Below are 27,200 nucleotides of genomic sequence, written 5' to 3' on the forward strand. Positions count from 1 at the left end.
AAACTGAGGCACTGGAGGAGCAGCAGGAGGGAGGAACCCGAAGATGTTCACAGCTAGATTTGAGGGCCCAGGTTGCTGCTGGCTGTGCTGGTCTGGCTTGAGAGGAAGGGATGGGGCTGCCCTTCATCCCTGCTCTGCTGTGGGACAAGGGCGGTCCTACCTATGAGGTGCTCAAACGCTGCACGGGGAGTTGTTGCTGCTGGGTGGCCACAGAGAAAAAATCAGCTCGGGATGAAAAATTGCCTAATGAACGGGAATTATGGAATTTTCATTCTATCTCGTCCCCACTTGCTTTAATTACTCTTAATTACTGCAGCAGGAACCTTGAGGGAGGATGGAGCGCTCTGTCACCGCACCTCGGGGGCTGGCCCTGCATAAATGGCAGAGTGGAGCCGCTTGGTTTGCCCTCGACAGCTTATTTACTGTGGGCTGAATAAATATCAGCTGTTAATTGCGGCGCCTTCATTAAGATGGATGCGTCCTGCACATACGTTTGTAAAGCTTCCGTGTAAATAGATCCATCACAGTTTGGGAGGAAGAGCAGCTGAACAGGGGTGTGTGGTGCCGTGCGGGGCTTCCTGCAGAGGGGATGAAGGGATGGGGACACCCATGGGTGCTTTGCATCCCGCAGACTCGAAGTTGAGTGGAGGAGTTGCTGTCCTGGGTAGGTCTGTTCCCCACCTGCTCCCTGCCCCTGCAGGGGCCCGGGATGGCTTGGGTCGCCTTGGCATGGGATGCTGGCATGGATCCGAGCAGCCGGGCAGTGGGGCAGTATTCGGGGCTGGCACATCTCTGTGGCTCCTGGTGGGAGCTGGGATGAGTGCTGGAACCAGCCAGTGCCCAGTGAAGATGGTTCAGCTCTGAGGAGTCAATGGCTCTGCTGCTGGGGACCAGGGAGGAGCCGTGGCAGAAGCAAGCAAAGAGTCTGCTGCAAGCAGCGATGCCAGCGGGATGATGGCAGCAGAGACCCTGAGCCCCAGCACCTTGTCCTGGGGCAGACCTTGGGGATACCAAGCCACCAAGCACTGGAGGAGCACTCCTAGGAGGACACCATCATCTCAATAGTGGTGACTATTTTGGCCAGCAATGCCCATCCTCAGAGCCACGACCTGGGTCCGCTCTGATCCCTGGGAATGAAGAGTTGCTCCACAGGGCTGGAAGCCAGGGAATGGAGCTCGGGATGGGTCCTGTCCTCCGGGCGGGGGTCCAGCCCCGGGGAGGGAGGGGGGAGACGGGTGGGAGGTGCTACAGGAGGAGGCGGCCGAGGGGAAAAAGAGGAGGAGGAGGGCGGGGATGCGAAGGCGGGCGGCAGCTCGGTTCCCCCCAGGCTGGGAGGCGGAGGGCGGGCAGCGCCGGGGGCGGCCCGGGCCCCCCCGGAGGGAGGCGGGGAAGGCGGCGGAGCTCCCGGTGTCCCGCGGCGCTCCCACCGCCCCGGCCGGCCGGACCCGCTCCCTCCGCGGGCAGCCCCGGCCCCGCCAGGTGAGCCCCGGGCACGGGCAGCGGGGCAGAGCGCGGAGCCGCCGTCGAGCGGGCGCGGAACCGGCGGTGCCCCGTTAATTATCGTCATTAATCACCGCCCCGGGGCGGGCCGGGGCTGGGACCGGGGCCGGGGGGACCCGCCGGTGCGGAGGGTGCGAGGGTCGGAAAGACGGGGGGCAGCGGGAGCGGGATGAGAGCTTGGGTGGGTGCAGGGGGGGGCAGGATGGACTCAAGCTGTGCCAGACACAGCAGACGGGAGCCGGGAGGTGCAGGCAGGGAAGAGCTGGGGGTGCGACAGAGCTAAGTGCCGGCAAGGCGGAGGCAGGGTTGCCGGTGACAAGGGTCCTCGGTTACTGTGGCTGGGATGGAGACGCAGGGATGCAGGTCCTGCTCTTACAGTGCTGAGTGGAGCTGAGCGTGTCCGGTGTGTCCCAGCCCCGGCTCCTGGAGCCCGGCCTTGCCTCGTGGCAGGAAGCAGGCAGGAGGGAGCCAGGTCGGCGTGACTTGCAGAGCCTGGGCCAAGCGGGGATCCACATGGGATCAGGAGATAAAACGTGAGGGAGAGAGACCTTTCCGGGGGGGGGGGGGGTCCGTGCAGGAGGCACCGGTTCTTCTCTGGGGCACCTCAGCCTCTGCGTTTCCAGATGTTTGGAGTAAATCCGAGTGCTGGGGTTGGACTGAGCCCATGAATGCCGGGATGCTGGGGCTTGTCCTCTGTGCTTGTGCTGGGTGTGGAGCAGATGGGGGATCCAGCTGTGGATGGGGGCCACGCTGAGCCCCCAAAACCTGCCCGAGCCATGGTCAGCATCCTCTCGGTGCTGGTGGCTTTGCTCGTGGTCAGTACCCACCATGTGCCTGCCCCACTGCTGCCACATCTCTCTCCCTCACAGGCAGCCACATCGCCCTGAGCCACTGCCCTGGGCACCATGAGGGGTCTCTGGGCCCTCATGCTCATGGGGCTCATCAGTGCCTGCGAGGGGAAGGATCTGCCGCTGGCAGAAGGTAAGAGCACTGGGATCGAGGGCTTGGGGTCCGCATGGGAGCATCCCACCCTGCTCCTTGTCTGTGCCTGAGGAGAAGGAGGGATCACAGGGCAGTGGTGCCCAGGGGACACCATGAGCCATGCCAGGACTGCACACAAGGGCACGCTGGTGGCTGGAGTGGTGGCTGTGGCTATCAGCTCCCTGCTGTGTGCCACCACTGTGCTGTGGGGCTTTGCTCAGCATCCCAGGCAGGCAGGATGCCAGGGAGAACCCTGACATGGGAAGCCAGCCTGAGGACAGCCCTCCATCACCCCTGACGCAGCTGAGCACTGGGAATGCTGCGGTCTCATGGAGGGAAGAAGGGGTTTGGCCACGCTCTGGCCACTGAGTGCCTGGTGCCAGCTGGCAGCAAAGGCAGCGTTGTCTGGGGCTGCTCTGTAGGTGAGCCAGGACCACTGGGCAGCAGTGAAGATGCACTGAGCTCCCGAGGGAGATCTGGCTTCTGGCTGCGAGGTGGGAAGAGGTTTGGCTGTGGTCCATGCCAGCGGTGGAGGGCTCAGTGCTGTCTACATGCAGCTGGGGACAGCTGGACAATGGCTGAGCCCATGGGGGCCACTGCGTGTGGGTCCCAGTGTGGGGCTGGCTGCGGCTCGGGGGGAGCTCCAGGCGGATGGTGGGGAGGAGCCACTGGCAGTGAAGCCGTGGTTGCATCAGTCACTGTGGGGTGGAGCAGTGGCTCCTCCGGGGGGCCTTTGCCCATGAGAGGGACCCCGCGGCCAGCACCAGCGACCAGCGTGTTCTCCTGGCTCCCGGCCCTTCGTTAGGGAAGTGGCAGCGCTGGGGCCGGGAGAGGTTTCCCAGCGGTCGCTCTGGGGTGATTCATGTTCTCTTTCCACCCCTGCCCCGCTGGGGATGATCTCATCACCGGCGGAGGGAGCTCGCCCCGGCCACCACGCGACGCGTGCGGCGGGGCTGGTCCGGAGCCGCTGCCGTGTCAGGGTCCGGGGGGCAACGGGCACCTCCCTGCACTGCTGCTGGCCCTGTGCGAGCCAGGGGTCAGCGTGCGGAGATGCCTCGGGCAGCGGTGGAGGTGAACGTGGGGCTGTTGGGGCCAGAGCTGCTCCTTGGGAATGGCTGAGGGCTGGGAAGGGGTGGGCGAATCCATCATCAGGGGTCAAACCTGCTCCAGGGCTGGTGAGCACAGAGACAAAAACAAATTCCTTTGTCAGTGCCCATTTGTTCCCTTTTCTATCTCGCACCTCCCAACATCTGGTAGCAACCAGCGGAGGTGGACTGATGCTGCTAAAGCAATAATACAGTTGTATCCCTGGGACCATCACTGGTCCCTGCGGCTCAGAGCCCTCACCCTGTCCCTAGGGCCACCAGGTCAGAGGATGTCACCAGGATGGCACACAAACGTCAGCTCTGGGTGCCATTTCCCCGACTTGGGTGTCCGTGGCACCTGTCCGAGTCTCCTGATGTTGATTCCAGCCATGAGGCTGTTTTGCTTCCAAGCATGTGGTGACTGGGAGAAGCATTTTCTTCACCTGGGGAACTTGCTGGGGGGGGGGGCAGGCCAGCTCTGAGCTCACTGCCCACCCCTTCCAGCCCTGTGCTCCGCTCCTGGCTGCCAGGGGTGGTGTTTGTTGGAGCTGTGCTGCCCCATGGCTGCCAGGGGCCTGGCAGCCCCCAGACCCACTTGGGTTTGAGGAGCTCTGCCCAGTCCAACCCTGTTTGTAGAGCAGCCCCATGCCCTGGGGACACTTGGTTATGTGCAGATTTGCCTTGCAGGGGAGCTGTGCCCACAGCTCTGGGATGAGGATCTGGTCGGCGACAAGTATGAGAATGTGACGGGTAAGGAAAAGCCCCTCTTGCTCTGCAGATGGGGTCCCTGCCAGCCCCGACTCCATGGGGATGGGCTCCGTGCCCTACGTGGAGACCATCAACCCGCAGCACTCATGCCAGGGCCAGCTCTTACCTCCTCTACTCTTGTCCTGTAGGTTTTAACCTGATTAAAAGGTTCGACCTGCTCAAGATCTCCTCCATCAAGAAGGTCCGGCACACACGGGGGCCAGTGGTGCTGCGCCTGGGCGCTGTGCCGCTGGTGCAGCCGACACAGTGAGTGTGGGTGGCACAAGGCAGGGGACTGCGGTGGCCAAAGCATCTCTGGGCACCTTCTCCATGTTTTAGGGACGGGGGAGGCTCTTCGGCTTTGCCTTTAGCTCACGCTGGAGATGCCAGGCAGCTCCGTGGCACAGGGGGGGGATGCAGAGGTGCCCAAGCCACCTTTCTTCTAGAGAGTAACTGATGGGCTGCAGCGGTGGGGCTGGGCTGCGGCCAGGCCTTGCGCAACCGCAGCTCTGTGACTGCTCTGTGGCTGCTCTCCTCAGCTTGGCAGGCACTCGGCAGGATCCAGACAGGCTCAAAATGCTCCTGAGCTCTGAGCAGGCACTGGTGGGGCTGTGGGGCTGCTGGGGGAGGCATCACAGACCTGCTCCCAGCCGTGCCCAAAGCTGTTCTCGCTGCCGGGCTGGCGCAGATGCTGCAGCGTGGTGAGGTGGGAGCAGGTCCATGTCCTCAGGAGCTGCTCCTGCAGGAAGCTGCTGTGGTTTGCCTCCTCCTGCCTGTCCCCACATCACCCCAGGGCTGGCATGAAGCTGCGCATGGCATGGGGCTCTCCCGAGGGTGATGGAGTCCCAGCCTTGGCTCCTGACCTGGGCAGCCGGGTCCTTAGATGGCTTTGGGATGGTGGATGCTCCAGACTGGTGTTGCTCTTGGCTGGGTGCCTGCAGCAGCCTAGAGACAGCCCCAGGGCATGTTCAACATGGAGGTGGCCCCAGCAGCCAGGTCACAAGCTCCAGAGGGGCACCCATGGGTGCTCCTTGGTGCCCACCCCAGCCCTGCTCCTTGGTGCCCCATGGAGAGCAGAGGGGCCCGGTGGCTCTGGCCTATTCCCCACGCCTTGGTCCAGCTCCAGAGTGGTGGCTTGGAAAACCACTGGTGTGGAGCTGAGTTGGGAGCAGAGTGGAGGCACTGGAGCAAAGTATTTCCAGGGCTGAGCAGGCTGTGGGCGAGTTGGGCACATCCCACTGGGAACGGTTCCCATGCTCCCCGCCATGGGAGCATCTGTCCCATGGAGCCTTGGGGTCAGGAACAAAACCAGGCACTGTGGTGATAAGTGCATGGATCCCAGGAGGGGCTGTGAAGTAGAGGCAGTGGCTTTGGGGTTATGGTGGTGGGTGCTGCAGGGGTTGGGGTGCTGGGGCCAGTGCCGCCACCAGCACTGGAGCATGGGGCAGGGTCTGGCCACCCCTGACACTGGTCCCTGCAGGAAGGTGTTCCCCCGAGGGCTGCCCCACACCTTCACCCTCGTCCTCACCTTGCTGCTGAAGAAGAACAGCACTGGGGAGCACTGGTACCTCTTCCAGATCACCGACCGGCAGGGCTACCCCCAGGTACAGCCAGGGGCCAAGGGATGCGCCAGTGGCCAGAGGGCAGCCGGGAGCCACACCTGACCCCGCTGTCCCCGCTCTGCCCAGCTCTCCCTGGCCGTGCATGGCCCAGAGAAGAGCCTGGAATTTCAAGCCAGGGCTCCGGGATCCACGTTCGTCAGCGCCGTGTTCTCCGGGAAGGCCGTGGCCTCGCTCTTTGATGGGTCGTGGCACAAGGTGGTGGTGGCGGTGCAGAGCCGCGCCGTTTCCGTGCACCTCGACTGCGCCTCCATCTCCTCCAAGCCGCTGTCGGCGCGGCGGGCGCTGGCCGCGGAGGGCAATGCCTTGCTGGGGCTGGATGCCACGCGCGGCACCCCCGTGCGGGTGAGTGCCGGGGGCCGGGTGGCTGCAGGACCCCCCCACCTGCCCCTCACCTCCCGCCCCGTCCCGCTGCAGTTCGACCTCCAGCAAGCTCAGATCTACTGTGATGCCGAGCTGGCCAAGCAGGAGGGGTGCTGTGAGATCTCAGCCAGCGGGGTGAGTGCCTCCGACCTGCGCCCGGACCCAGCCCTGCCATTGCCTAACAGGGGTCTTCCCAACGGGGAAACTGAGGCACGGTCAGGGCAGAGCTCACCTGTGTCCAGTGGTCAGGGGTGCTGCCTGCCCCCATGGCCAGTGTGGGGCATGGTGCTGGATGCATCCCTCTCCCGAGGTGCACGGGTGCTCCCGGCTCTCCCCCCAGCACCCCTCTTTCTCCCAGCAGTGCCTCCCAGAAGCACCCAAGACGCGTCGGCAAGCGGAGCTGATGCAGAGCAGCAACCTGATCGAGCTGTCACCGCAGCCTGAGGGCCGCCTGTACACCCGCTGCTTCTGCCTGGAGGAGCCGCTGGGCACGGTGAGCTCCCACATCCCCGCAGCCTGGCTCAGGATGCTCCTGCTCTGCTCCATGGGGGGTCAGCCCGAGCCAGGTCTCACCCGTGGGTGCCACACACAGGATAACACAGGGGTGCACAGGCAGGCAGCACCCATGTGTGCTCTTCTGTCTCCACAGGAGCCACTGAGGACCTCAGGAAGGACTGGCCCAAAGGGAGATCAAGGAGAGGTGAGGGGAGGTGGCAGAGTCCCTGGCGCTGGCTCTGCTCCCCTTCCTCCTGCTGATGTTGGTGCCATGCCAGGAGCCCGCCCGTGCCCTGGGCTGGGTCTGTTCCCATTGCATTTGGGACCTTGCTGCTGCTGCCAGAGCTGCAGGACGCCTGCAGAAGCGGCTGCTCTGCTCCCCCAAGCAGGAATTGAGGCCCCACTCGCTGCTGCTGCTGCTGCTGGAGTGATCCCAGCCGCAGCCAAGGGCCTCTTTGTTCCCTCCGAGTGTCTCCAGAGCACTCCCAGAGCCGGGAAGTGTCTCCAGTGCACCCCATGTCCCATCCCCACATGTCCTCATATCCCCGCAGCGGCTGCATCCCCATGTGGGACCCTGCCAGGGATCCCCGGGCTGTAGAGCAAGTCCAGCAGCTGGACTGGGGGCCCTGGGGCCCTGAGGTCCATGAACCTGCCTGGCTTTTCCTCCTGTCATCTTCCCCATGTCACTGCTCTGCTGGGTGACAGGGGACCCCCCAGTACCTGGGGACACCCAGTGAGGGGTGAGGCTGTGAGGCTAGTCCTGGCTGTGGGTGCTGCAGGGCTGCAGGTGCTGTAGGGGTTTGGGTGCTGTGGGCAGCGCGTGGAGCTGGCACAAGCCACCACCATCCCTGTCTCTTCCAGTGCCCACCCTGCTCATCACAAACGGCCTCGACAAATGTGAGTGTGCCACTGGGCAACACCGGTCCTGCTGGTGGGAGATGGGGACCCCGACCTGGGGACTGCCCAGGCTGGGCTGAGCTGGGGATGGGGATAGCCACCGTGGTGCTGGTTTGGGGGTGTGAGCCCCCCCACGACCCACAGCTCCTCCTGGCCTGGAGCCCATCAACATCTGGCTGCACGGAAGAGAAAGTCTCTGATCCTTTCCAGATGTGGCTCCAGTCCTAAGGCAACCTCTGGCTGGAGGTGTGGGAATGTTCGGGTGTTTGAGACCCCACATGCCCCATGGGGCTCCTGGGGTGGCACCTGGGGACAGGGTGTTGGGGGGTGGTGCCCATGGCAGGGATGGGGATCTCCTGGTGCTCTTTGGAGGGGCTCAGGGCACTGCAGGGCATCTTTCCCCTTCCTCCCTAGGTCACGCTTGGCCCCGCAGGTCCAAAGGTAGGTTTGTTCCCCCCACCCCAGCACACACAGAGCCCGGCTCCAGCAGGACCGTGGCCGCACGGACCTTCGGCTGTACCTGGGGCATCCCTGCCCGGGAGCTGTGGACACAGGGACATCAGCACCGTCTCATCGCTCCCATCTCCCCTCTCTTGCAGGGTGGGAAGGGTGAGCGAGGTCTGCCCGGCACCACCGGCAGCAAGGGGGAGAAAGGCGAGCGTGTGAGTGTCCCGGGCAGGGACCCCTCTGCTGTGGGGCAGCACAAGGGGGTTCCACTGCTCCTGCCCCATGGCCCCCCCATCCCTGGCCGTGGCTGGTGCAGGCAGAGCCCCTGAGCTGCTCTCCCTCCCCTTCCTCAGGGCGCTGACTGCGTGCGCACCCACCCCGGCGGCCCCGTGCAGGTGAGACCCCCCCAACCCTCTGTGCACCCCCCGGGGTGCTGCCCACCCTCACCCCACTCCTTCCTCATCCTCCCCAGTGCGCCGAGGGGCCGCGGGGCGAGAAGGGGCAGCGTGGAGAGGCGGTGAGTGATGGTCTATGGACGGGGCTGAGCGTGGGGTGCATCCCCCCCATGTCTCCTGTGTACCCCGGGTTGGGATGTGGGGGTGCGGCCCGGAGGAGACAGCTCAGCTGGTGCTGGTGGGGCGAAAGGAGCAGGAGGGAAGCCCTGCATCAGCCCATCCATGGGCACCCACTTTCCCTTGCAGGGAATACCGGGGACAGCCGGCAGCGATGGGCAGAAGGTGAGTCCAGCTCCGCTGCAGGTCCCAGCATTGCAGCAGGGGCAGCAGCCCCATGGGTCCTGCGATGGCGTTGGAGGCTCCAGGACCTGCCGGGGACGACCCGGGAGGCGGCACGGGTGACGTCTCTGTGCCCTGCAGGGCCAGAAGGGTGAGAAAGGCGACGGGGGACTACAGGGCAAGCCGGGGCGCCCAGGGCGCGATGTGAGTAGCGCTGGGCAGTACCTGGGCATCCCCTGGGCTCCCCCCCGGGCACTGGGGTTCCCCTCCCCATGGCGCTGCACGTCTGGGGCACTCACACCCTGCTCCCCTCTGGCAGGGCCGGCCCGGAGAGATCTGTGTGGTGGGACCCAAGGGGCAGAAGGTAAGAGCTGGAGTTTGGGGGTGAACGGGTGGGAGCCAGGGCACCCGGGGGCATCCCCAGCACTGACACCCCCTTTGCCTTCCAGGGTGACCCTGGGCTGGTGGGACCCGAGGGGCTGGCCGGGGAGCCGGGGCCCCCGGGGAAGCCAGGATCTCCTGGGATCGGTTTTCCAGGGAAGCCGGTAAGGAGCCTGTACCGTGGGGCTGCGGCATTCCCGGCTCTGCAGGCAGTGGCTCTGCCGTGGGGCACCCAGGCTGACACCTTCCCCAATGCATTGCAGGGAGACCCTGGTGGCCCCCCAGGTCCAAAGGGAGAAAAGGTGAGCTGGGGGCAAGGAGGTGCTGGCTGCCCTTGGCACGGCCACGGGCTGTGCCGAGGATTCCCGGTTGGAGCCGCATCCAAGCAGCTGAGCCAGTGCTGGCTCGTGGTGCTGCCGACCCGGCGAGCCCCAGCCGGGTGGCCCAAATCTTGTCTTCGGGGACAGGATCCCCCAGGGGTGAAGGGAAGCCCGGGGCTGCTGGGGCGCCGGGGCTGCAGCTCTCTCCCTTGCTGAGCTCAGGCTCTCCCACCTCTGGCTCCAGGGCAGCTCGGGAGCTCCTGGACCTGGAGGATCCCCTGGGATGCCCGTGAGTACCATGAGCCTGGAGCCAAGGCCCGGGGTCAGGGATGGGTTTCTTGGCTTGGGGTCGGGGCTGCTTGCCCGGTTCAGTGATGCGATCCAAGCCCAAGCATGGAGCAGGGTCTGGGAGAGCCGGTGGCCTCGTCTGGAGCTGGGATCATCCCGTGCCATAGCTGGTGGCAAGGACTGGGGGGTGCTGATGGCATTGCCGGGTCAAACGTCGGCTTGGGGGCTCCCAAAGCAGCCTCATTCCTTGGCTTCATCCCACAGGGTCCTCCCGGCATCCTGGGGCCGAAAGGAGACAAGGTGGGTGCAGCAGCCGGGGGGCACAGGGACGGGCACGGGCAGACCCCGCTGGCACAGCCCCCCCGCAGAGCCCATGCTCTGGGCGCGGGGCTGCTCGGGCCCCCCGGGCTGTGCCTCACTGTCCCCACGGGCAGGGCGAGCCCTGCGAGGTTTGTCCCACACTGCCCGAGGGGATGCTCGGTGCCGCGGGGCTGCCCGGAGAACCGGGACCCAGGGGAGCGCCCGGAGCGCCCGGCAGGGACGGCGCCTCGGTGAGTCTGAGCGCGGGGGCTGAGGTGCAGAGCAGGGGCTCCCTCAGCGTCCCTCATGCTCCCTCTTCGCTTCCCCCTCCCCAGGACAGACCCGGACCGGCAGGACCCAAAGGGGACAGGGTAGGTGAGATAGGGCCGAGGGGTGGCTCATCCAGCCGGGGCAGGAGGATCCTGAGCACCATCCAGCCCCTGCCGGCAGCACCCGGACCAGCTCCTGTGTTTCCTTCCCAGGGAGATCCCGGCATCCAAGGGATGAAAGGGGAGAAGGTCAGTGTCCAGCCCTGCATCCCGCGTGCCTCCTCGGCCCGTGCCTGAGCCGTATCCCCTCCCTGCCCTCACAGGGGGACTCCTGCATGGCCTGCGATGACCGTGTCCTCGCCGCGCTGCTGCGGGCACCCAGCGAGGGGCTGCGGGGTGACCCAGTGGTGAGTGTGTGGGGCTGAGCCCCCCTCCTGTGCCCGAGGGCCACCCTGGGGCTGGGTGTGTAACTCCATGGGGTGTCGAACAGGGTGAAGAGGGGTTCTCCAGGCTGGCTGGCATCAAGGGTGAGAAGGTGAGTGACCCCAAACCCAAGTGGCTGCATCACCCCAAAGGGATGGGGCAGTTCAGCTTCCTCTGGGTCTGATCATGACCCTGCTGCCTTCCAGGGGGACAGCGGCCAGCAGGGACCCACAGGCACACCGGTGAGTGGGTGCTGGGACCCAGGGGTGTAGGAGCTGGGTGCTGGGGGCTGTAGGGTCACCTCCACTGCTGGTTCTCCATGCAGGGTCTCCCGGGAGACAAGGGTGATCTGGGTGCACGGGGGCTCAAAGGAGAGAAGGTGTGCTGAACCCCCCAGCTGCGACCTGTGCATGGCACAGCCCTGAGACGGGGACAGCAGTGGGGGGCTTTGAGTTGCCCCCCAAAGCTCTGGTCCCCAAAGCCAAGCTCCAACCAACCGGGATGTCCCCTGCGCAGGGGGAGCCATGCGGGCAGTGCCCTCCCATGCCACAGGCCCTCGAAGGGGCTGCCACGGTGCTGGCGGTGCCAGGACCACCGGGGGAGAGGGGCCAGGGTGGCCCCCCCGGCAGAGCGGTGAGTGCCCCCCCTCACGGGTACCCCTTGGGGGATGCTCCAGCCTGAGCCATTGCTCCTTTCCAGGGCAGGCCCGGGGATGCTGGGCAGAAGGGGCAGAAGGTGAGTGGCGCTGGGGATGGGGTTCCCATGGGGCTGGCAGTGGCAGGGGTGGCTGTGACCCCCACCAGCTGAGGGGCTGGGGGAACGCTGTGCCCCCCTGCCCTGTGCCAGCTCTGTCCCCTCTCTCTGGCAGGGGGATGCAGGCAGCCCCGGGGACCCGGGCACCCCAGGCATGGCTGGAGTCCCAGGGCTGTCGGGTGAGCCCGGCCTCAGGGGTCCAGCCGGCCCCAAAGGAGAGAAGGTGAGAGCCCCGCTCTTGTATGGGGACCTGCATCCCATTGCTGGGGTGTCACCCATCCCATCCTGCCCTCCTGTACTCCCTCCTCTGCAGGGAGATGCTTGTGAGCCTGGTCCTGCTCCACATGGGGATGTGGTCAGCATCCCTGGAATACCAGGGCCCAAAGGGGACCAGGGCCCCCCGGGCATCGGCCAGCCAGGCAGAGCTGTGAGTGCCCTGTCCCCACGGTGGAGGGTGCCCGGAGGTGGCACCGTGCCCTGCGGTGACGCTGGTGTGTTGTAGGGGAAGCCAGGACTGCCGGGGATCCAGGGCCCCATGGGGCTGAAGGGGCTGCAGGTGAGCAGGGCCATGGGGGCCGGGCATGGGAGGTCAGGGGCTGCTCACTGCCCCTCTGTCCCCATAGGGCGAGCCAGGACCACCGGGCATTGGCCATCCAGGACCACAGGTACGTGCCTGTGCCGTGTGCTGTGCCATGCTGTGGTGTGCTGTGCTATGCCGTGCCATGCTGTGCTGTGCCATGCTGTGGTGTGCTGTGCTGTGCCATGCTGTGGTGTGCTGTGCTATGCTGTGCCATGCTGTGCTATGCTGTGCTGTGCTGTGCCATGCTGTGGTGTGCTGTGCTGTGCCATGCTGTGCTATGCTGTGCTGTGCCATGCTGTGGTGTGCTGTGCTGTGCCATGCTATGCCGTGCTATGTGGTTCTGCCAGCTCTCATACTCTCTGGTTTTCTCAGGGAGAGCCCGGGAGCACCGGAGCCCCCGGGACACCCGTAAGTAGCGTTTTGGCTGCCCCATCCCTGTTAGTGATCAAGGCCAGGTTGGACACAGGGGCTTGGAGCAAGCTGCTCTACTGGAAGGGGTCCCTGCCCATGGCAGGGGTTGGAACTGGAGGAGCTTTAAGGTCCCTTCCACCCAAGCCATTCCAGGTTCCATGGGCTGTCCGGGGCTGCTGGGGGCACCTAACATCCTCTCCTACCCCCAGGGCTCCCCCGGACCACAGGGCCCTCCAGGGCTGCCGGCAGAGAAAGGTGCCAAGGTAAGGGAGCATCCCCCAGCCCCCCCTCCCTCTCCACTGCCCCCCAGCTCCTGCTGTCCTTCCTCTGCAGGGATCTCCGGGGCCCAAAGGTGCTGCAGGACCCCCGGGGCCACCAGGGACCAGTGTCCCAGGGCCACCGGTAAGTCCTGATTGAGCATCGCTGTGCATCCCTCGCTGTAAACCACCACACCAGGGCCTGAGCCCAGAGCTTCCTCACCCTCCTCTTCCTCACAGGGCCCTGAAGGGCAGCCGGGGCTCCCCGGGGCACCCGGGTCCAGCGGGCTGCCGGTACGTGCTGGGCACAGCGGGGTGTTGAGTCATGGAGGGGGGAGCGGGGGGGGTCCAGGGGCCTCTTGTTAACACTCATCTGTGGCTTTCCTCCTCGCAGGGGGAGAAGGGTGCCCAGGGTGAGAAGGTGAGTTGGGGTCGGGGTCAGGCTGTACCCCCACATCACCCTGTGCCTCCCCATCACCTTCCCTGCCCTCACCTTCCCTCTGCAGGGAGACCCTGGGGAATGCTCCTGCCCCCCTAGCCTGCGCCAGGACCCCAGCTACTCCGGGATGCCAGTAAGCACTGCGAGCACCCGTGGGCACCCCCAGCACCCGTGGGCACCCCCAGCTCTGCTTCACCCCCCTTTTCCCTCTGCCCCAGGGAGCCCCAGGCCTGTGGACAGGGATGACCTGGCAGCCACAGCCAGGCCCGCAGGTGGGTGCTGCCCTCACTGTGCTGAGCCCCCCCATCCCCACCACCTCCTCCACACCTCTCTGTGTCTTGGGGTGTTGCAGGGTCCCCCCGGAGCTCCCGGGCCCCCGGGCCCCCCCGGTGCCCCAGGCCGCCAGGTGAGCACTGGGAGATGGGAGCAGGGACTGATCCTGCCCAGCTTTTAGCACAGGGGTTAAACAGTGAAGCTTCCTCCTTGGCTTTAGGGAATGCCAGGACACAACGGTTTGCCAGGACTGCCTGGGCCAGCCGGAGACCTGGTAGGTACCAGCTGTGCCCCTGCATCCATCCATCCTGCTCCTGCAGCACAAGGACCAGCCCCATCCTTCCTGCATCTCTTCCAGGGCCCACTGGCCATCATGGCAGAGAGGAACATTGAGGTGCTGAAGGTGAGTGTGGGTCTTGCCCGGGGGTCCCCAGCACCTCAGGGTGCCCCTGACCCCCATGTTCCCCCCCAGACCCTGTGCGGGGACTGCGCGCAGCTGCAGGCAGCCTTCGAGGTGCCCGGTGGTGCCAAGGGCGAGCAGGGCCCCGGGGGGATGCCGGGTGCCCCCGGCAGCGAGGCCTGCGCCCAGGTGGGTGTTGATGCTGACCGCTGGGATCCCGGTGCCCGCAGCCCCTGGTCCTGCTGGGGTGAAGGGCAGGGACGCTGCCCCCGGCTCACACAGCAGCGCTGCAAAGCAGCTTGGCACGCGCCGGGCACGCGCCGGGCACGCCGGTCCTGCTCCATGCACAGCTCCTGCCACCGCAGTGCGGCCCGGGGGGGGCGATGGGGCCCAACGGGAGCGGGATGCGGGCTCTGCCCCGCGGCTCCCGCAGTGCCCCCCGCGGGCGGTGCCCGGGTCACCGCTGCCCTTTCTTGCAGTGCTTCGCGCAGCTCCCGAGGGCGGAGGAGGCCCGGGTGAGTGCTCCCCGCTGCGCAGCGCCCCCTCCCGGCCCTGCGGCGGAGCTGCGGCCCCGCTCCCGCTGCCCCGGCACCGCAGCCGCGCTGCGGGACCCGCGGGGGCTTCGGGGGGCACTGGCGGGGCTCGGCAGGGCTCAGCCATGGCTGGAGCGGGACCTGGCCCCGGCTCCTGACGCGTCCCCGCTCCCCGCAGGGTGACAGCCCCGACCCGCACTGCGCGGGTGAGCCCGGGCTGCCGGGAGCTCCGGGGATCCCTGGCGAGAGGGGAGAGCAGGTGCGTGCGCACCCGCACCCACACCGGGCCCGGCACCCAGCCCTTGTGGGTCCCTCAGTGCCCCTCAGAGCCGGGCCCTGTCCCCGCTGTGGTCACGTCCAATGCACCCGTCTCCCCCCAGGGCTCACCAGGAATTCGCGGACCCCCAGGGCCACCCGGACCCATCGTAAGTAAACCCAGCCAGAGGTGGGGGGGCTGCCAGGCTCTGTGGGCATCACGGTATGGTCCTGAGGGACTTGGAGCCCCCCCCCCCCGCAGTTTACAAGGGGGGTTCTGATGCCCTGCTCCGAGGCCATGGTGATGAGCAGAGGGCCAGGGTCATGGCCAGGAGGTGCAGCACAGCACGGCTATTCCCAGTGAGGCTGGAGATGGAGGTGGAAGTGTTGCCAGCCTGGAGACAGAGCAGGAGCCCGGCTTGGTGGGAGGCTGAGGCCAAGCCAGCCCCTGCCCAGCCACTCCGTGGAACCCCCAGGACTCAGGCCAGGCTCTGGGCATGACTTCCAGGCTGTGACCTCCCTGTTTCTCCCCTCAGGGCCCTCCAGGTTTTCCTGGAACACCTGGTGCACCCGGACTGCCCGTAAGGACCCAGCACGGCTCTGCTCTGTGCCTCTTGCTGTCGCTTGGTTTGGCTGTGTCCCTTGTCCCTGTGCCCCCGGGAGCAGTCACAGCCCAGCTGCCCCCCACCTTCCACCCCATCTCCATCCTCCCATTTTCATCTCCTCCATCCCTATGCAGGGGGTCTCGGCAGACCCGGGAATGATCTTCCCTGGGCCCTGTGCTGGGGCCCTTCGTCGCCGTGGGACCTGCGTGTGCTGAGGACAGCAGCAGTCCTCAGGCTGCTGTCAGGGTGCCAGGGACCAGCTGGCAGCCAGCGTCCACCACCATCTCCATCTTCATCTTGATCTCCACCTTGATCTTGGTCTCCACCTCAATCCTCACCTCCATCTTCATCTTCATCCCCATCTCATCTCAATCCTCACCTTCATCCTCACCTCCATCCTCATCCTCCTGCTCCCCCTGTGCTCCCTCCTAGCACAAGGTGGCAGTGGGGCTGTGCCGGTGGCTCTTTGTGCCGGCTGTGTCCTGCTCCTGTCCTTTCGTCCGTGAATGTCCCTGTAACACCACGGTCTGTGTGGGTCTGTGTGGGTCGTTGCTCTGCGGTGTGCCAGCGTGTGCTGTCCAGCCTCCAACACCACATCACTCCACTAACCCATCCAGTGCTCCCATGACACGGAGCCCATGTCACCCGTGCCTGGGAACCAGGCTGGAGCTGTGGTTTAAGTGTGTCCTGGTGCGTGGCCGGGGTGCTGGGAGCTGGCACCCCATGGGCTGAGCTGCCCATGGCTACAGGGCTGCCCCTGGGTCCTGCCCGCAGCAGTGGCCCATTTCTGGGTGTCCCCCGGGCACCCCTGGGTGCTGAGCCCGGGGCACACAGTGCCCAGCGGGTCCTGCCCGTGACTGGTGCAGGTCACAGGCTCCAGGGGCAGTGCCCGGGTCCTCATCCCTGGCTGTGCTGCGGGTGCAGCCGGGGCAGGGGCTGCAGGAGCCCCCCTGCAGCTCCTCTCTTCTCCCTCCCAAGGGTCTCCAGGGGGAACGTGGCCCTGCCGGGCTCGCTGGAGCCAAAGGGGAGCCGGTGAGTGCTGTGGGCAGTGGGGACGTGGGGACGCTGGGCTTCGGGCACCGGGCAGGAGCAGTGCAGGGGGCTCAGCATCATCCTCCTCCTGCGCAGGGACCTCCAGGGCAGCCCGGCTACCCGGGGGCAACAGGGCCCCCCGGCCTCCCTGTGAGTATTGCGGGGACCAGGCAGCCCCTGCCACCTCCTTTGTCCCCCGTGTGCCCCCCTGGTGCCTGCTGAGGGCCCCCCATGCAGCTGGGGTGGGGAGCCCAGCAGGCAATGAGCACCATATCCCTGCAGGGCTCATCCCTGTCCCATCCATCCCGTCCCACACATTCCCGGTTCCTTTCTGTTCACCCCATCTGCTCCCTGTTCATCCCGTGTCTGTGCCCATGTTTCCTCAATCCATGCCCCATGTCTCAGCCCATCTCTTGTCCTGCATGGAGCCTTCATCTCCTTCCTTCCTTAGGGCATCAAAGGTGAGCGAGGCTATGTGGGCCCCCCTGGGGAGAAAGGGGAGCTGGTGAGTCACTTGGGGCCCTGCTCTGGGGCTGGGGGTCTCCCAGCCCTCCCCCTCGCTGTGGGCACCAGGGCTGAGGTCCTTCCAGCAACATCCATCCAAGCTGTTCCTTCCCTTCCCAGGGACCCCCCGGCTTGGACGGTCTCCCCGGCCCCATAGGGCCAGCGGTAGGTCCCAGGGGGCTGTAGGAGCGATGGGGGGCTGTGGGTGCAGCGAGATGTTCCTCACCCTCTCTTTCCGCAGGGGCCAAGGGGCGAGCGAGGGCTCCCTGGCAGCGCTGGTGAGAAGGGGGAGCAGGTGAGCACCCGGGGCCCCCGCGGGGCAGGATGCGGCCCTCGGGGTCCTGCTCAGCCCTTGTGTCTCCGCAGGGTTTCCAGGGCCAGCCTGGCTTTCCGGGACCACCGGTGAGTGCATCCCAAAGGGGCTGCAGGAGCGATGCTCCAGCACAGCGCGTGTCCTGGGCTGTGTCCCCATGGGGCAGGGATGGGATGGAGGGTTCCACCCAGGGGACATGAGCACATCCCATGGGATAAAGTGCAGAGAGCAGCCCCTGAGCAAAGCCATTGCACTGAGCCTGGAGTCGGTGCTGTGTGGGGCTGGGCTCTCCCCTCACTCAATGCTGCTCTTTTCCTTAGGGACCTCCCGGCTTCCCAGGGAAGGTCGGGCCAGCCGGCCCACCGGGACCTGCAGCTGAGAAGGTGAGTGCTGTGTGTGAGTGCCACCGTGCAGTGCCACTGGGCCATGGATGCATGGCGGCACCCTCGGGCTGGTGGCAGCCTCATCCCTCGGACTGGTGGCCAGGTTGGCCCCTGCTCTGGGGCCCATCCCCAGCTGTTCCTGTGACCTCCTGTGGCTCTTGCAGGGCAGCGAGGGCATTCGTGGCCCCACTGGGATGCCAGGGCCCCCTGGGCCCCCTGGACCCCCAGGCATCCAGGTAAGACCCCCCCCATGGGGGGCAAGACCACTAATATCATGGTGCTGCTGGGGAGTGCTGCTGGATGGACCCATTCCCATGCCCTGGGGGATCCCCAGAGCCCCTCAGTGCAAGCCACCCCCTGACCCCCTCACCTTGTTCCCGCAGGGTCCCGCTGGCTTGGAGGGACTGGACGGCAAGGATGGCAAGCCAGGGCAGCGGGTGAGGCTGCGGGACCCATGGGGGTGCCCGGGGGGGGATCACAGCCACCCCTCACCGCCCAGGCCACCCACAACCCCTGTCTCTTTCCCTCCAGGGTGACCCTGGCCCCCCTGGGCCACCAGGGATGATGGGTCCTCCGGTGAGTGACAACCACCCTTGTCACCCCTTCCTGGTGCTGGGGTGGGTGGGCACATGGGGTAGGCATCCCCTCATCCTGGTGCTGCAGGACAGGGACCCCCTCAGCTCTTTTCTCTCTCCAGGGTTTCAAGGGGAAGACGGGGCACCCAGGTCTCCCGGGACCAAAGGTGAGTGATGGTGGCACTGGGGGACACTCAGTGGTGACAGCCCCGGGACCACATTGCACTGCCCGTGGTGTCCCTTCCTCTTTCCAGGGTGACTGCGGCCAACCTGGTCCCCCGGGGAGCATGGGCCGGCCAGGAGCAGAGGTGAGCAAGGGGACGGGTGCTGGGGGCTCTGAGCTGGATGGGCCCCTCATCCCCCCTCATCACCCTGCTTTCCTCAGGGTGAGCCTGGACCCATGGGACCCCAAGGCCGGCAGGGACCCCCGGGGCTCATTGTAAGTTGGTCCTGCTCTCTCTGGCACACTGGGGTGGTCCCCATGGATGGGAGAGTGGTGGGATCTCCCTCTGGCACATGGAGTGGGGACGTTGCCATGGTGCCCCCGAGCTGACACCCCTCCCTCTGCCCGCAGGGACCCCCTGGCACCCCGGGGCAGCCGGGTCCCGCTGGCCTCGCTGGAGTGGTGAGTGGTGCCTATGGGATGTGGGGCTGGGCAGGCGCCATGGGAGCAGCTCTGGGGACCCCGTCCCTGCAGATGCTCCCGGCTCCCTCCTCCTGCCTCCCTGCAGGGGCTGAAGGGTGAGCGCGGCTCCGCTGGGGAGCGAGGCCTGCCCGGGATGCCAGGACAGCCGGGACCCCCCGGCCACCCAGGGCCACCGGTGAGTGCGGTGGGCACAGGAGAGGCACAGAGCCCTGCATTCCGGGGCAGGAGCACCTGCAGGGCAGCACCGCCTCACACTGCCCCGCTTCTGTTCCACAGGGGGAGCAGGGACCAGATGGACCCGTGGGTAAAGAGGTACGAGTGTGGCTGCCGGCTCTCCCGCACAGGGGGACCTGGGGCTGGGTGGTGGCAGGCTCTGTCCTGCCCGTGGTGGGGACATCCCTGCCACCCTGCTCCTGTGTCCCCTCAGGGTCCCCCAGGAAAACCTGGCATCGCAGGACCGGCTGGGCAGAAGGTGAGGGCAGAGCCTGGCCGTGCCCATCCCGGCACCCCACGTCCCTCTCAGGGCAGGGGGTGCCAGCGCTGACGTCTGTTCCCAGGGTGATGCTGGATCCCCCGGCGAGCGCGGCTACCCTGGGGAGAAGGGCAGAGCCGGCATGCCGGGGGGGCCCGGGAAAAGCGGCTCCATGGGGCTCGTGGGGCCACGGGGACCTGCAGGAGAGAGGGGTCCCCCGGGCTCACCGGGCCCCGCGGGCAGCCCCGGGCTGCCGGGACCCCCCGGGATGATGGTAAGGAGCAGCTGCTGCGGGGGCAGGACCGCCCCTTGTCCCCTGCGGGGCCAGTGGCAACGTCCCCTCATGTGTGTCCCCCAGGGAGATGTGGTGAATTACGACGAGATCAAGAGGTTCATCCGGCAGGAGCTCAACAAGATGTTTGATGGTAACGGGGCGGGGGGGGGTGCAAGGGCCGGGCACCCCTCGGCATCACCTTGTCCCCGCCGGTGCTGAGCGCAGCCACCTCTTCCCGCAGAGCGGATGGCCTATTACACCTCCCGGCTGCACTTCCCGGTGGAGATGGTGGCATCCCCGGGGAGACCCGGGCCCCCAGGGAAGGACGGGCTGCCCGGCCGGCCGGGCCCGCCCGGCTCCCCAGGGATGCCGGGGCAGATCGGCAGGGAGGGCCGGCAGGGTGTGCCGGGCATGCGGGGTAGGTGCTGCTCCCCGCGTCCCCCATCGCGGCGCTGTCACCCCTGTGCCGGGGTCTCACCCTCCTCCATCCACATCTCCTCCAGGTGAGCCGGGCGCCAAAGGAGAGAAAGGAGAGAAGGGCGTGGGGCTGATGGGGGACATTGGCCCCCCGGGACCCCCAGGTGAGACCCTTCCCTCCTCGTCCTACCAGCCCCATGGTGGGGCTTGCACCCATCCCCACACCCTGCCACCCCCCCCCCCCTTTCTCTCTTCCAGGTCCCCAAGGGCCCCCAGGCTATGGGAAGATGGGCCCCCCCGGCCCCGTGGGGCAGCAGGGCATCCCCGGCATCCCCGGCCCGCCCGGTGCCACGGGGCAACCAGGCAAGACAGGGCACTGCAGCCCGGCGGAGTGCATGGGGGCCCTGCCCATGGAGCAGCCCCTCTTCCAGCCCAAGAACGTCAAGGGCCCCTTCGGCTGAGGGTCCCCCCGTGCCCCCGTCCCCCGCCTGTGCTGTTAATATTGTTTCCCCGCTGTGCCGGGGCCGTGCCTGTCCCGCGGGGGGCGGGAGGCGGGTGTTGTACAGCTCCACTGGGATCGGGAGGGCGGGTGGATCCTGCCCGGTCAAATACACCCGTGCTGGTGCCCCCACGCCTCCTGCCTCCTGCGTCCGCCACGTCCTTGTCCCCATCCCTGTGCCCGAGAGATGCTCTACACAGCCCCGGAGCCCCAGCCCAGCTCTCGGTACTAAGGCCACCCCAGCCGGGGACACGGTGCCCACCAGATCCCTTGGATGGGGAAAGATCCTGGGGAGATCCCAGCTCCGATTCCAAAGGATCCCAGCCCTGATCTGGGGATCTGGCCGTGCCTCAGGAGCAATCCCAGACAAGCTCATGTGGAGAACCCGGCACTGACCCAGGTGTTCGCAGTCGTGATCTGGGGCAATCCCAGACCAGCTCCTGGGGAGATCCCAGCTCTGACTTGGCCCCACCCCTGCTCCCAGGATGATCCCGGCCAGGCTCTTGGGTTGATCCCAGCCCTGCCTCGGGACATCCCGGACCAGCTCCTGCGGAGGTCCCAGCCCCATTCCCAGGCTGATCCTGCCCCTGTTCCTGTTCCTGTTCCTGCCGCCCCGGGTAGATCCCAGCCGCGCTCCGGCCATGACCCACGGGGAGCGGAGGGGCCCACCTCATCTCACCCTAAGGGCATTGCCGCCTTAAGGCGCCTCCGCGTCTGGGCTTCCTCCCGCCCCGCCCAGCTGACCCGCCCTCCCCGAGAGGGGCGGGGCCATTGTGTGACCAATGGGCGTGCGTGCTTCCCGTGACCTCACGAGGGGGGGCGTGGTCGGGGGAGCGGAAGCCGTGTCATGGCGGCGTACTCGGGGCAGGTGAGGCCGCGCGGGGGCCGGGAGCTCGGGGCCGGGCCCGGGCCCGGGCCCCGGAGGTTACGGAGGGGTCCGGGGCGGGCGGCACCGCGGTGCCCGGTACCGGCCGCACAACCGGGCTCTGTCCCCTCCGCAGGGCTTCCCCGGCGCAGGACCGGCCCCCGGCGCGCCCCCAGCCGGGCCCTACCCCGGGGCTCCGTACGGCAGCGGAGCTCCCCCAGCTCCCGGGGCTCCGTACGGACAGGCCCCGCCGGGGGCACCCTACGGATCGCCCGGCTGCGGGCCCCAGCCCGGGCCTTACGGAGGAGCTGCTCCCGGCGGTGAGTGGGGCTGCGAGGCTCAGGAGAACCGGCCCTGGTCGGTACCGAGCCCCTCGGTGGCGCTGCGGGGGTTGGGGTCTGCCCCAGCCCCGTGCCCCTCAGCTGGCTCGGCTCCATTCACCCCTGGGTGAGGCTGAGCCCCGGTTTGGTGCGTTAGGATGGGCAGGACGGTGCTGAGGAGGCTCCAGCCCCCAGCAGCACCCCTTAAACCTCCTGGCCGCGCGTCAGTGTCCGGGTTTACGGCCCGCAGCCGTGCCGGGGGCTGGTGTGGGTCGCTTCCGGAGCCCCCAGGCGCTACGTGCCGAGCCCTGGCGCTCCCAGCCCGTTTCCCTGGGATCATCGGGCTGAAAAACGCCACTTAGCAAAGCGCCGGCACGGAGCGGGCAGCGGTCCCTGAGGGGAGGTGGGAGCTGCTGATGGCCTCTCCCCATGCAGGGAACGCTCCCCCGGGTGTGGACCCGGAGGCCTTCTCGTGGTTCCAGGCGGTTGATGCCGATCGCAGCGGGTACATCTCTGTGAAGGAGCTGAAGCAGGCTCTGGTCAACTCCAACTGGTCAACGTTCAACGATGAGACCTGCCTGCTGATGATAAGTGCGTCTGGGCTCTCCCTGCCCTGCTGCTGCTGCTTGTGCTGGTCTCTCTGGGATGAGCTGCTCTCGGGGTGAAGCTCAGCCCAGGCCGTATTCCCCTGTCTCTGGGTGTCACTTACTTGGGCAGCTGGTCTGTGAGTGCTCTCTGGAGCAAGAGCTGGGCAAATCAGGGAGTTGTGAGCACCCTTTTAGTGGGGGACACAGGTCAGAGGCTCAGAATGCTGCTTGGGAAAGGGAGCCCAGCTCTGCATGAGCCCCTGCTCCCAGAGAGCCAGGAGAAAAGGGGGGAATGGTCCAGTATTGACCCAGAGTCATCCCATTCCCCCACAAGCCCCGGCATCGGGGCTTGGTGCTGTTTCATACCAGCCTCTTGGGTGCTGGTTGATCACAGCTTTTGGGGCCAGAGCTGAGTGCTGGGGAGCCATGCACAGATCCTGAGCTCTCTGGGAGTTTCTGCAGTGTACCCTTGCTCCACTCCTCACTGCCCTGCTCCTCCTCTCTGCTCCTGCCTCCTCAGACATGTTCGACAGGACCAGGTCAGGACGCATCGATGTGTACGGCTTCTCAGCCCTGCTGCGCTTCATCCAGCAGTGGAAGAACCTCTTTCAGCAGTATGACAGGGACCAGTCGGGCTCCATCAGTTTCAATGAGCTCCAGCAAGGTGTGTGAGAGGCAGAGACACCAACCTGACCCCTGCTGACACCAACATCTGCTTCTGCTGGTGTTTATTCCCAGCCCAGACCGGTGCCATCCGAGCAGCAGGGCTGGGTGAATCTGAGCTCCTGGGGTGCCTCCCATGCAGTGGTGGAGCAAGGAGCATGCTGGGCTTGCTGAGCCAGCCATGGCAGAGCTGGCACTGAGCCTTCCCACAGGACAGGAGACGAGGAGACACAGCAGGGTTGTGGCACAAACTTTCTTCCTTAAGGAAACCCAAAATGCCCCCTCAAATGGCATGCAGCTAAAGCCTGTTTTCTGGGAGGAGCTTTTGGGTGTGTGTGTCTGATGGAGGGGAAAAATGTCTGGAATTCGTGCCTTGGTTTGGTTTCTCCCTTGGGAGAGCCCTGCCTGCACACACCCGCTGCTGCAAGGGAAGCCGTGGGGTGGTGGGAGGTGGGGTGTGTGCCGGCAAGGGGCAGGTAAGGCGCAGTCACTCTCCCTCTTGTCAGGAAGGTTTAATCCAAGTGTTTCTTGCTCCCAGCTTTCTCCCAGATGGGCTATAACCTGAGCCCCCAGTTCAGCCAGCTGCTGCTAGCCCGCTATGCCCAGCGATCGCCCAGCCCCAGCATCCAGCTGGACCGCTTCATCCAGATCTGCATGCAGCTCCAGAGCACGACCGACGCCTTCCGCGAGAAGGACACGGGGCTGGTGGGCAACGTGCGCCTGAGCTACGAGGACTTCCTCACCATGGTCGTGACTCGCATGCTGTGATGCCCCTGCCGAGGGTGGGGGGCTCTCCTCTGGGATGTGACCAAGCTGTTTTCCCAGGGCAGCTTTCCAGGGAGCCCTGAGCCCTTCCAGGACCCTCCCGGCTTCGATTCCGTGTCCCCACTCGATGGCAGTACACGCCTCCATGCCAAACTAGAGCCTGGTTCTGTGGCCACACTGCAGGGTGGGACAGCCAAACTGATAGCCGGTGCTGTGCTTCCCGGGGAGCGCTTAGATCTTCCCTTGCCAGACACAAAATCATCCTTAGACCCCCTTTGTGCTGACCCTTGGCTTGGTGGGATGTCTGCATTGGAACAGCCCTGTCTTACTGCACTTTCAGGGACTCTCCAGTGCCTAAAAGCTGGGCTTCATTGGAAAAGCAGCAGGAAGGGTTCAAGTGATGGCAGAGCTCATTCTCCCTCACCTCACAAACCGTTCTTCCTCCCTGCGAGCATTTCCAGCCCCTCTGATCTGCTGGAAGTGCTCCAGCTTTCCTAAGCCCTGTTTCTCTCTGGGCCACGCTGGATCATTGATCCCCCCCTTGTTGCCAATGTGCGTTTTGCTGCGTCTCTGCCAAAGCCAAACTTGGAAACGGTTTAGAGCTTATTTCTACAGCTTTTGAATAAAGGGTGATGTGCACTGGCTGCTGAGTGGTTTGTGTTTGCTGAGCGGCTCATGGGAGCATGGTCCTGCCTCCTGTCACCCCCATGGGGTCAGCAGCAGCTCTGGGGACACATCCTGTGCTTGTAGGGCAGCCCTGGAGGTGGTTCTTAACCCAGTTCGTGTCAAATCACAGAAAATCAGATGCTGGGCTCTGCTGCTGAGGTACAACCAGGAACGTAAACATTTAGCCAACATAGAAGTGTTTTCCTGGGGTTTTAAAATGGTGTCTAAGCGATTCTCCTGGAATTGGGCTTGTTGAGAAGCTGAGATGCTTTTGGAGACTGTCTATTTGAAGGAATATTTATGAAACAAAATAGTTAAAAGTAATTTACCTGCAGCTTTTAGAAGGTAGGTAAGAAGAAAGAATACCCAGGGAGGTGTATGTCTGCACAAACACCACCCTGTGCACACACATGCTTACGGGTAGCCCTCTGTGGATGTATATACCCATACAGGGCTCTGTGCACATGTATGTATACGCATACATAAATATATATGGAAATATAGAATAATATATGTCATATAAATAATAAATACATATATATAATATATATAATATATAGATATATATCTACATATTTATTATATATTATTATATATTTTTATATATGTATTACCTATTTTTATCAGACATATATTATTATATATTTCCATATCTATACACACACCCATATATCTATGTATTTATCTATTTATATAAGATATTATTATACATAATATATAATAAATACATAGATATGTACACACACAGAGTAACAGACAAGCCTGTATATACATACATGTATACAAACCCCATATATACAAACAGGAATCCCTGTGTATACACATACCTGCACATGTGCACTTACTGACATGGATATACATGCACTAACTGACATGGATACGCACTTCTTGACACGGATACACACGCACTAACAGGCACTGATGCACCCAGAAACACACCCCTATGTGTGTATGCACAAAGTAAGACCCTCATGTGAATAGATACACACTGATAGAGGCCCCTATGTAGCCACACATGCTGACACCCCAAATGTATACGCACGTGTGCATATGTGTGTGTGTGTGTGTGTGTGTGCACACGCAGATGCTGCTGCTAATACAGAGCTGGAGGCACACGCGCTCTGACAGACATGGCTGGGTTTGTATACATATATGCACATACATACACAGACATATATATGCATATGCATACATATACAGCTATACATACACATATACCATAGAACCACAGGATCACAGAATAGTTAGGGCTGGAAAGGACCTCAAGATCATCCAGTTCCACCCCCCTGCCATGGGCAGGGACAGAATTTTTACCACACGGCCCAGCTCGGCTTGGGGGGTGAACAGAGAAACCGGGGCACCAAGGGGGTCTGGGGGATATCTATACATAAACATATACACATATATAGATACACATATATATACATGCACATCTATACACACACAGACACTGTTGGGAGTTTATTTACATGTATATACACACAGTGCTGGGGTTTTATATATATAAATGCACACACAGAGTATACACACCCAGAGCTACACAAAGTGCACAGACAGTGCTGTTTCAAATCACACTGTTCTCTGTGTGTATAAAGTATACATATATGTATTTATCTATAGATAGATTAAAGCCTGTGTTTTCATATATAGAGAGATATATAAAAAATAATTAAATCTAAAAAAAAAACCCTGGCACTAACAGTATCTGTTAGAGTCCGTGTATATATATACACACTTACATATCTATATTAAACAAAAACCCTGTGTGTATGTATATATAAAAATAAATATATATAATATAAAATAATATAAATAAAATATAAATATATATAAATATATATAAAATCCCCATCAGTGTCTGTTAGTGTGTGTGCATATATGTGTATAAATATATACATCTAAAAAAATCAGTGTCTGTGTTTGTATATATAGATATAAAAAAAGCCCATCAGTATATATATATAAAAACATCAGTGTGTGCGTATATATAAATTAAAAAAAAACACCATCAGTGTACGTATATATATAAAAAAATCCCCATCAGTGTGTGTCTGTGCGTGTATATATATATATAAAGCCCCTGCATCACTGTGTGTATATATATAAAAACCCCTATCAGTGTGTGTGCGTGTATATATGTATATAAAAATCCCGCATCAGTGTGTGCGTGTATATATAAATTAAACCCCCCCCACCATCAGTGTATGTATATACATAAAAAAATCCCCATCAGTGTGTTTCTGTGCGTGTATACATATCTATAAAACCCCTGCATCAGTGTGTGTGTATATATATAAAAAACCCTGCATCAGTGTGTGTGCATGTGTGTATATATATATATATATAAAACCCCATCACTGTCTGTGTTTGTGCATATATGTAAATAAAAAACCCATCAGTGTCTGTTAACGTGTGTGTGTATATAAATATTAAAAAAAAATCACTCTGTTCATGTGTGTACATACATATATATACACATAAAACACCAACACTGTTCGTGCGTGTATATAGCCCCAGCAGCATCTGTTCATGAAAGTGCATGTGTGTATATGTATATGTATATGTATATATGTATGCGTATGTTTTTGTGTATGTGTATGTGTTTATGTATGTGTATGTGCCTACGTATGTGCATGTGCATATGTATATGAATATATGTATGTGCTTATATGTGTATGTGTGTGTGCATAATGTGTGCATATGTGTGTATATGTTTGTGTACAATGTATCTGTGTATAATGAGTGTACGTGCGTATAATGTGTGTATATGCGTGTACAATGTGTGTATCGGTGTATAATGAGTGTACATCTGTGTATAATGTGTGTATATGCGTGTACAATGTGTGTATCTGTGTATAATGAGA

General features: G+C 62.9%; 2 protein-coding genes across 4 annotated transcripts; both read left to right on the plus strand.

The window, feature by feature from the left end:
• The first annotated feature begins 1,295 nt into the window (after positions 1-1,295).
• On the plus strand, positions 1,296-20,606 carry COL16A1 (collagen type XVI alpha 1 chain). Of its 2 annotated transcripts, XM_062620683.1 has the most exons (71): positions 1,296-1,479; positions 2,370-2,481; positions 4,254-4,316; positions 4,463-4,580; positions 5,794-5,917; positions 6,002-6,277; positions 6,350-6,430; positions 6,654-6,788; positions 6,945-6,995; positions 7,652-7,687; positions 8,102-8,128; positions 8,287-8,349; positions 8,488-8,529; positions 8,607-8,651; positions 8,836-8,871; positions 9,010-9,072; positions 9,188-9,232; positions 9,318-9,413; positions 9,513-9,551; positions 9,814-9,858; positions 10,122-10,157; positions 10,292-10,408; positions 10,493-10,528; positions 10,640-10,675; positions 10,750-10,833; positions 10,917-10,961; positions 11,056-11,091; positions 11,175-11,228; positions 11,366-11,482; positions 11,549-11,584; positions 11,718-11,825; positions 11,916-12,029; positions 12,105-12,158; positions 12,226-12,267; positions 12,555-12,590; positions 12,803-12,856; positions 12,927-12,995; positions 13,091-13,144; positions 13,245-13,271; positions 13,357-13,422; positions 13,508-13,561; positions 13,642-13,695; positions 13,783-13,836; positions 13,921-13,965; positions 14,035-14,151; positions 14,442-14,477; positions 14,674-14,754; positions 14,876-14,920; positions 15,287-15,331; positions 16,334-16,387; positions 16,484-16,537; positions 16,839-16,892; positions 17,012-17,056; positions 17,133-17,186; positions 17,258-17,293; positions 17,525-17,587; positions 17,752-17,823; positions 17,971-18,024; positions 18,119-18,163; positions 18,285-18,329; positions 18,417-18,470; positions 18,548-18,601; positions 18,737-18,787; positions 18,894-18,983; positions 19,085-19,120; positions 19,236-19,280; positions 19,366-19,554; positions 19,639-19,705; positions 19,796-19,972; positions 20,058-20,135; positions 20,230-20,606. In XM_062620683.1, exons 2-71 carry the CDS (start codon positions 2,406-2,408, stop codon positions 20,430-20,432), a joined length of 4,833 nt encoding a protein of 1,610 aa, XP_062476667.1. In that variant the 5' UTR covers positions 1,296-1,479; positions 2,370-2,405; the 3' UTR covers positions 20,433-20,606. The 2 variants fall into 2 exon arrangements, with proteins under 2 accessions (XP_062476667.1, XP_062476668.1); XM_062620684.1 differs by lacking the exon at positions 14,442-14,477.
• Positions 20,607-21,237: 631 nt separating this feature from the next.
• On the plus strand, positions 21,238-24,312 carry PEF1 (penta-EF-hand domain containing 1). 2 transcript variants are annotated; one of them, XM_062620706.1, is made up of 5 exons: positions 21,238-21,338; positions 21,472-21,655; positions 22,091-22,246; positions 22,763-22,906; positions 23,444-24,312. In XM_062620706.1, exons 1-5 carry the CDS (start codon positions 21,318-21,320, stop codon positions 23,671-23,673), a joined length of 735 nt encoding a protein of 244 aa, XP_062476690.1. In that variant the 5' UTR covers positions 21,238-21,317; the 3' UTR covers positions 23,674-24,312. The 2 variants fall into 2 exon arrangements, with proteins under 2 accessions (XP_062476690.1, XP_062476691.1); XM_062620707.1 differs by lacking the exons at positions 21,238-21,338; positions 21,472-21,655 and having other exon boundaries at positions 22,072-22,246.
• Positions 24,313-27,200: the final 2,888 nt, after the last annotated feature.

The sequence above is a fragment of the Pezoporus occidentalis genome, unplaced genomic scaffold (assembly GCF_034315485.1).
Source record: "Pezoporus occidentalis ecotype Australia unplaced genomic scaffold, CSIRO_AGI_Poc_V1 ctg223, whole genome shotgun sequence".
In the NCBI taxonomy this organism is placed as follows: Eukaryota; Metazoa; Chordata; class Aves; order Psittaciformes; family Psittacidae; genus Pezoporus; species Pezoporus occidentalis.

Excerpts from the sequence above, each read along its gene's own strand:
- PEF1 (XM_062620706.1), top strand. The coding sequence starts at position 21,318 with ATGGCGGCGTACTCGGGGCAG. Across the intron at positions 21,656-22,090 it reads CGGAGGAGCTGCTCCCGGCG|GGAACGCTCCCCCGGGTGTG; the intron begins GTGAGTGGGGCT and ends CTCCCCATGCAG. Across the intron at positions 22,907-23,443 it reads TTTCAATGAGCTCCAGCAAG|CTTTCTCCCAGATGGGCTAT; the intron begins GTGTGTGAGAGG and ends TCTTGCTCCCAG.
- COL16A1 (XM_062620683.1), top strand. The coding sequence starts at position 2,406 with ATGAGGGGTCTCTGGGCCCTCATGCTCATGGGGCTCATCAGTGCCTGC. Across the intron at positions 8,350-8,487 it reads AGGGGGAGAAAGGCGAGCGT|GGCGCTGACTGCGTGCGCAC; the intron begins GTGAGTGTCCCG and ends CCCCTTCCTCAG. Across the intron at positions 19,706-19,795 it reads GCTCAACAAGATGTTTGATG|AGCGGATGGCCTATTACACC; the intron begins GTAACGGGGCGG and ends CTCTTCCCGCAG.